Below are 8,214 nucleotides of genomic sequence, written 5' to 3'. Positions count from 1 at the left end.
ATAAGAAGATCACTAAATGCTTTTGGGGAAAGGTTAACATAATGATAAGGCGCTTGTTCCTTTTCAATCTCAACACACGGTGACTGATCAACGCTATGAACAGGCTAGAGAGAGGATCAGGAAACTGGCATCTGTGTCCTAGGTTTCAGCTGATGGCCCATGAGACAGACCTGTTTTCTTCTCTGTGAAATGGAGTAACACAGTCAATATAAAGCAAGGCCCTGCTTGAATATGGTTTCTACACATTTCCGTTACTGTCCAACGCAGACCAAATGCTCACTTTAATTCAAGGAACAGAGAAACATAGATAGAAAATTTGGCTTAACTCTTCTGTTAGACTCAAATGGTCTGTAAACAGAAGTAGCACCCAGCAGACGGTAACGCATTTGAACTATGAAGTCTTATGGCTAGGACCACCAAAGGAAACTGTAGAGGGAGTTCTGAATTAGCTTCCATTCTCACACACATCATGACTTGGTTTTGGACTACATGAGATTACAGTTGCTTTTTGGTTTTGGGTTTTTTTGTGTGTTTGTTTGATAGTCACGTTAATCTAATTCAACTTGAAACAGAAAATTAAAGCTGAACAAATATTGTAAGGAGTACATCACATATAATAACATTGTAGAGGTTTACTCATCTATGAAAGGATTTCCTCTCCGGCTTCTTTAGATAAGTATGCCCTCCCCCCATTTACTGTAATGATAACTCAACCTCCTCACATCTTTTTGGGGTCCTTGTAAGCACTCCAGTGGGAGGCCCCGGTTAAGCACAGACAAGAGCTCCAACAATCAGGAAAGTGAATGCGTTCTGTGTAGAGCACAAAAATGTTGTATTTAGGGACAGAGGGCCTCTGTGCTTTCTTCATATTCACAGAACCTATGTAATAACAAAATCACTGTCAGACGTATTTTATTTAATGTACCAGATGAGAGGGTAGTGTTACTTAGTTGACAACTACCATAAAAACTTTGAAATGTCCCACTGCCTGGCAATTTGGGGACAGCCTTGAACTTCCCCAGACTGGTGAGAATGATATACACATCTGGGGTGGAAGGAAGGACTCGGCCAGCCTCTGTGCTTACCGGTCTCCAAAAGCTATGCTGTTTCTGTGGGGAAATTGACCTAGTGCAGGTTAAATAAAGGATTTGGAGGGAAACACATTGTTCTACAAGTGCATCGGCTAAAACGACCTTAATGATGCAGTTTTTTTAGAATACTTTCTAGAGAGACAAGAAGTTTAAATTCCTGTGTTGTGTAGACACTGGGAATTCATAACCACAATCCATAGATTTCCCACCTGTAATTCAGAAGATCATAAAGCCAAAAGAACTCTGGGGAAATAAAATGTCCAGAGATAGACATCTGCATTTGGAGCTCAGCTACCAGATTTATCTTTGAATCCAAGTATCACGAGGCCCAGAATGGTGTGTGGTGATGACTGGAGCATCCATAGGGCTCCACCCCTGCCTCCAGCTTAAGACCCAGCTGATGCTCCCTGGGAGACAGGAAGTGAAGCTAAATGCACGACATCATTAGCATCTGGTCCTTTATGTCTATTGTTTGCTCTCAACAAAACAGAAAATGGCAATATTTGGGTTTTTATAATTATCGAATTGTACAGGACTTAAGTCAGCAGGAATGTGGGCTGAATTAAACGTTTTAGTACCCAGTGTGTCAATCTAAGTGGTCTGTTCACTCATTTTAGCTAACTTTTAATAAGAAAACTATGAAGTCTAGCTCCTAAATTACTGAGGTTTTTCTTGGTATGAATGCAATCCACTATTTGGTTTCAGAGGTTCAACTAAAGTTAGAAGGTCATGATTCTATAGAGGTCGAAGGATATGGAGACTTTCACATACATAATTCCTCACTGCTCTGCTCCGAAGGCTCCAGAGATGGCCCCACGCCTCTCCTGTGTTGGTTTCCACAGTGGCTACCTTTTCATTCATCAATTTTAAGATTTCTTGTATGTACCCTCAATAAACATGTCTCCTTTTTCAAAGCAAACTTTTAAATATATTCAGAGGGCAACAAGCTTTGCTCATTCATCCGAGATCCAGTAGAAGGAAATCATCATTAATGAAGTCATGAGTGAGATAGCAGTTTTAAAAAGATGGTTGTTTTGTTTTTTTGCAATGGTCTCGTGCAGACTTATAGAACAAGTCGTTCTGCCTGAAGTTCTGAGGTAATGAGGTCAGAGCAACATTCCTCAAGTTCTTCTGCAGATCTCAGCTTCTGTCCCAATCACCTCCTGCATCATACCTCTCCGTAGCATGAAACCACAGGACTCTGCAACCAGTACTGCCCTGGGGGCTGACCAGCACAGCCACCCTAGGGAGCCTCATGGCTTGGGCCAGGGTCATTGAGTAGAGTTCTTTCATCCACATCTGGCAGGTGGGGCCCTTGGGGAAAGAACCCCAGAATGTTTCCCTGAGCAGCTACTCCTGTTTGCTGTAGGCTTTGCTCTCCCAAGACCTTGACCAAGAAGTTGATGTACCTCATTGCCAAGCGAAGCGTTTCATTTTTGCTCAGCTTCTTGTCTGGAGGGTGAGTGGGGATGAGTTTCCTCAGCTTGGCGAAGGCGCTGTTGACGCTCTGCTGCCGCCACCGCTCCCTGGTGTTTGTGAAGATCTTTCTGGTCATGTCCAGGTTCCTGAGATGGGAGAGAAAAGGGAATTTGGTGGCCAAGACATTGCAAGAGGCCCAGTGACTATCACATGTTCTGCCAAGAACCTGCAATGTTAGAGCTTCTCAACTCAGACGTTAGGAAATCCATTTTGAGTGTTTTAGAAATGTCTTTTTTAAGAAGAAAAAAAAAATGGCAGAGGAAAGGGCAAAAATAAGAACCCTGTAGCCTTTTCTCCCTGATTGTTTTGAAGTCACCATTACAAAACTGTATTTAGTTCCTCCCTTGCTCTCCCCTAACACACCCACACTTTTGAGGCTGGATCTCACGTATTCGCGGCTTCCATCAAACTTACTATGCAGCCAAGGACAACCTTGAACTTCTGATCCTCTTACTTCACCTCCTGAATGCTAGGATTACAGGCATGTGCCACCATTTTTGGTTTATGCATGCTAGGGATTGAGCCCAGGGCCTCAAGTTCGCCATGCCGCACCAACTAAGTGACATCTCCAACCCCACTACTTCCTTTATAACCCGTCCCTCCCAGCTGATCAAAGTCATCTACAGTGTGGAATTGAGTGCACGTTTATCCCAGGAAGTGTTGGGTGTGAACGTGCAGTGTGTCAAGAGCTTTTAAAAAGAGAGAAACGCTGCACCCCGGGGTTTCCTCAATAAAATGACATTTTGAATGGAGAAAATGGGACAGCTCTCCTTGTTTTAGCTGACCTTAGCTGGAGGGTTTTGCTCCAATCTCCAGTAGCGAGAATTGTTCACACAGGAGCACATTTGGAAGACTGTGAGCAGGGGGAGAAAGGGCTATGATACCCAGATTTATGAAAACAGACATGGGGGTGTTCAGCCTGGTAAGAATGAAAAGATCATCGGCGGGTGCTCTGTGGCATGGATCTACAGCAGATACCCAGGCTTCTTAGCACTCCCATAGCTCACCTTTTTCACATTAGGAAAGGTATCATCAAATACCGCCAAACCTCATTTTGCCATCTTTAACTCCTGGAGGCACGCACCCCCTTTTTGCCCAGGTGGCCTGGATTAGTGCATTTTATTGGGAACGTTCAGGATACACTGGCAATAAGCGAAAGCCCCGCCCTAGGCAGCCTGGTGTTGCAGCTTACTGCTGTCACTTGCAGCATGCTCCAGCCTCAGCTTCCCAGGGCACCTAGTGCCTTCTGCCTGTTCCAAAGAGTGACACCTATTCCTCACTCTACCTTTCCCTCATGCCCTTTCCTCTTTCTTGAATCCCCTCCACACATTCTCTCCCTCTATTTCTCTACGTTCCTTAAAGAGCTGCTCTAACTAGGCCTGGCAATGCAGGCCTGCATTCATTGCTACTTAGGAGGTTGAGGCAAGAAGATTCCAAGATCAAGGCCTCCTTGAGCTACCAAGTGAGTTTGGGCCCCTGGGCAAGAGCACCTGCCTAGCACGCATGAAGGAGGCCCAAGGTTCAATGTCTAGCACCGAGGGAGGGATCAGCTCTACCCAGCCTCCTCCTAACCCTGACTATATGAGTCTTCGTCGCATAGCATGATACTCTCTGGAGACCCTGGGATCAACCGCAGCTCCCTGTCAGCCACACCATCACTGGAGTAAGCTGGAGTGCATAGTACTATGCTGCCAGTGTTTTGTGGATCGAGGTATTCAATAAACTGTATGTGACATTTCCCACTTTCTTAAAAAATAGACTTTGCATTGGAAATTGTGCCCATTGTAGGTGAATGTGAGTGTTCTGGGCCCGTTTAAGGTATGCTGGTCTAAGTTAATGATTTTCTATAGGTTAGGTATGTCAAATACAATTTCAATGTGTATTTTCAACCTATGGCAGACTCTTGAGGAGGGTTCAGAACTACATCCTGAGTCAGGACATGGCCTTTATTGTACTGCTGCTGGACCCTCAGGAGCAAGCTGCCTTTTGTTTACCTGAGGGAGGAAAATAGATTCTATAGAAGGAGAGAAACAACACACCTACATGCTAGAGCAAGCTTCCAGGAAGACCACACCTCCCTGTAAACAGAAGGGTGGACCAGGTCTCTTCCTGTTTAGAAATGTACACTGCCCCACTCTCTTGTGTCTAGCCCTAGTCATTTCTGAATCTTTTGGTCTTTGGTCCTACAATAAAAGTATGTTGCCAGAACTTTACCCCAGCTATCCCTGAAACAGAAAACTCTACCTGAACCCAGATCAAGGGGACTTGAAGACAGAAAGAAAACTATTAGATTTTGTTCACACTGAAGTTGGCCAGGGCTGAAGGACAAAGTTGTCTTATCAAAGGAGGGTTTAGCTCACTGCCAAGTCAACTCTAGTCCCCTGGGGGGGGGGGGTCCTTTTCAAGCTGGAAGCAAAGAAGATTAGGCAGGGTAAACTGATTGTGGTGTTGTTCTAAGACGGCCGGAGCCTATTGTATTAGACAGACAGAAGGGTCAGTTAAGAAAGAAAGAAAGAAAGAAAGAAAGAAAGAAAGAAAGAAAGAAAGAAAGAAAGAAAGAAAGAAAGAAAGAAAGAAAAGGAAAGGAAAGGAAAGGAAAGGAAAGGAAAGGAAAGGAAAGGAAAGGAAAGGAAAGGGGAAAAAAAAAACCTCTTCTAAAATATAGCCTACTGCCTGAGGGATGCTTGGTAATTACTTGCTGATTTAGCCTTGAGTGTTTTACTCTCCTTCTCCATGGGGGAAACAGAAATCAGTAACTTAACAAACTGGAAAAGCTCAAAATAGAGGCCACTAGAAAATCGCTGCACTATACTTCTTAAATCAAAGGAAAATTGCATTTAGTGTTTTTCCAGTTGCAAGGACTGATTGCCACTAATCTTGATTTCAGAGCAAAATAAGAGGAAAAATTCCGCACCAGATGCCATGGATACACGTTGAAATAAGGGCAAAGCATCAGTGTCACGACTGAGGACTCCCACTAGGTTAGGGCTCATTAACTTCTTCTTTTTCTGTTTTGTACCATGAATCTTTTTGGTGGTCAAGGGAAGCCTGGGTTTGCAGTCTACTCAGAACAATGATTTCAAATATATAATGGTTCCTATGTCAAAATTTTAAATGCATAAGTTAAAACACAGCGACATAGAAAATAATGTTATACTTAGTAGTTATTAAAATACTAAAATTAAAAACGCAATATGGCAATGCATTTGCTTAATTTTTAACACATTAAAAACTACACATATTACCATAATTTCTAAGAAATGATACTTGGCTTTTTTTTTTTCAAAATATTTGCAACATTTGGTACGTGAGATACAAGTCTCTAGGACTTCCACTGGTGACAAATTCATCACTGTTGTCTTGTCTTAGGATAAATCTTTACTACTGTATTGTATTTGAAATCACAGTATCTGAGCAGCTACTAAATATTATTGGCTTTTTTCTGTGTCTATGTATTTAATGCATTTAAAATAATTATTCTGAGAAGGGAATCAAAAATGGTTGATATTAATGCACTTTACACCTAAAGGAAATGTTACATTAGAATAAATGTTAATAGAAAATAAAGATGTAATATCTCCCTATTCAAGTTCATAGAACTTTTGAATTCTAGCCACACACACCTGGGTAGGTAGGGGTTATAAACTCAAGAATGAGTTGTAAGGGCTGGAAAGATGGCTCCGTGGTTACAAGCGCTGGCTGTTCATCCAGAGGACCTGGGTTCAATTCCCACTACCCACATGGCAGTTCATAATTGTTTGTAACTCAAGTTCCAGAGGACCCAACCCCTTCTTCTGGGCACCAGGCATACAAGTTGTACACATATACATACCCGTACATACAAAAAAATTTTCTAAGTTCAAGGCCTGCCTGGACAACTTCTCTCACTAGGGCATGGATGCTATAGAGAGCTCCTGGACAAATGTCATGTTAAATACACCGTGAATATAGAGTGTACAACCTCTTTATATTGTCACCAGTGAAGGTAGCACATTACTGAAGAAAATGACTTACGCTCCTAGAGAAGGTGTCCGCTGTTGCTAATAGCCGATGATGCTCTTGGGTGCCCACAGCTCCTGGACACAAACCCCAGGTCAGCTAGAAAGGCACAAAAGGCCTCAGCAACTCACACTGCTACAGGGTTACCTCAGGCTTGCAGGCTCATACAGGTCTTTTGTTCTTAAGGTTTCTCTTCTGCAACTCAATCCTGTGTATTTGTCTCTTCCTACAACCGTCTCTTGGAAGTGCAGATGCCCCCTGAGAAGGAAGCCGAACAGCCCTTTGAATAACTGGATTAGGGATGGTCTAACAGCCAACACTAGGTACAGTTCTGCTCCGTTAATAAAAAAGTACCAAGCAAAACTTCACAGGGGAAGCTACAAGGTCGGGGGTGGGGATATAAGGGTAGCGGGCGGTGTGGGACGAGGGAAGGAAATGACTACAACAGTTTATTTGAAAATGTTACAATAATATCGAACACCTTTTATGTTAATTTTTAGAAAGTTATTCTATACCAGTTGGAAAAAATTAAAAAGTAAACGGTACGAGGAAAGTTTCTTACCTATCTATTTAACCCATCCCATTCCCCAGCCACTGCGAGTTTGAGGTGTACACTTGACGCTCACTCATACATGCACGTACACTCACATATTAGCACTCACTATGCATACTATCACGCAAGTTGTCTCTCTTAAGCAACCCCACGCTTCGCTTTGAGTCAGCAGAGCACACTGGATACCGCTCTGTCGGGGAGCGGACTAAGGTGGTCCCCTTCAACCATTTTCATGGGCTGTCCATGCTGAGGCGCACTTTACACGGGGGCCTCGCAGCCTGCACGCACTTGACTTCTCTGCTCTTTTTGCTCAATCTGCAGCTTGTCTGTGGACCTTCTTCATTCCCCAGCTATCCCTTCCCGATTCTTTAAAAAAAAAAAAAAAAGTTATTATCTCATCGTAGCAAACCCGCCCGTTATTTCGGGAATCTGGGAAAGCATATAGGGGTTGAAATTTCACATCTGCCAAGTGTCGGAGGATCTCTAAGAGAGATCTGGCGGCGGTATAAAGAACCCTGGAGATGCTCTGGGGTGGAGGGGACTGTCCCTGCGTTCCAGCTAAAGCGGCTTGGACAACACGCGCGCCTTAGGAGGCCAGACCCTCTCCCCGAGTGCCGCTCCACTGCCACTGCCCCTCTTAAAATTCCCGGGTCACCCAAAGAGTCCCCTCAGTGGCTGCTACCGAGTGGCCACATCTCTCTCCGTTCTCTGTGGCCTGCTCGGTGGCCCCCTTGCTCCTGCCCACTCCCACTCCCTTAAGTCAACGCACCTTCTTGCCGGGAGCTGGGAGCCCGCGCTGTCGCAGCGGCTGCCGGCTGTCCGTGTGCGCCCTCGCCTGGACGCTGAGCCTCGGCTGCAGCCTTTATAGGACACCGCCCTTTGTCTGACGGCGGGAGGGGGGCTTTCTGCCGAGGACTCCCTCCAGTCCCTCCCCGTTTTGCCCCATCATCCCTCCCATGTGTAGCAGCCAAGGAGCAATGAAGGAAAGAGGGCCCCTCCTTTGTCTAAGGCTTTCGGGGAGGGGGTGCTGCTTCCAACCTCCTCCTATGGACAAGCATCTGAAAGCTTCGAGCTCTTACTGACTCACCCAGT

General features: G+C 44.6%; 1 protein-coding gene across 2 annotated transcripts; it reads right to left on the bottom strand.

The window, feature by feature from the left end:
- Nucleotides 1–300: 300 nt before the first annotated feature.
- Nucleotides 301–7,951, bottom strand: Tal2 (TAL bHLH transcription factor 2). Of its 2 annotated transcripts, XM_059255765.1 has the most exons (4): nt 7,892–7,951; nt 7,232–7,488; nt 6,585–6,668; nt 301–2,656 (listed from the first exon to the last, which is right to left on the bottom strand). In XM_059255765.1, the coding sequence occupies exon 4, from the start codon at nt 2,644–2,646 to the stop codon at nt 2,335–2,337; it is 312 nt and encodes a 103-aa protein (XP_059111748.1). In that variant the 5' UTR covers nt 2,647–2,656; nt 6,585–6,668; nt 7,232–7,488; nt 7,892–7,951; the 3' UTR covers nt 301–2,334. The 2 variants fall into 2 exon arrangements, with proteins under 2 accessions (XP_059111748.1, XP_059111749.1); XM_059255766.1 differs by lacking the exons at nt 7,232–7,488; nt 7,892–7,951 and having other exon boundaries at nt 6,585–7,202.
- Between the last annotated feature and the right edge of the window lie 263 nt (nt 7,952–8,214).

Source organism: Peromyscus eremicus, chromosome 2 (genome assembly GCF_949786415.1).
Source record: "Peromyscus eremicus chromosome 2, PerEre_H2_v1, whole genome shotgun sequence".
NCBI lineage: Eukaryota > Metazoa > Chordata > Mammalia > Rodentia > Cricetidae > Peromyscus > Peromyscus eremicus.
Note: the sequence above shows the minus strand (reverse complement) of the source record. Positions and strands in the feature narration are given on the sequence as shown.

Bases quoted from the DNA above. Each gene is read 5' to 3' on its own strand.
- Tal2 (XM_059255765.1), bottom strand. From the start codon at position 2,646: ATGACCAGAAAGATCTTCACAAACACCAGGGAGCGGTGGCGGCAGCAG.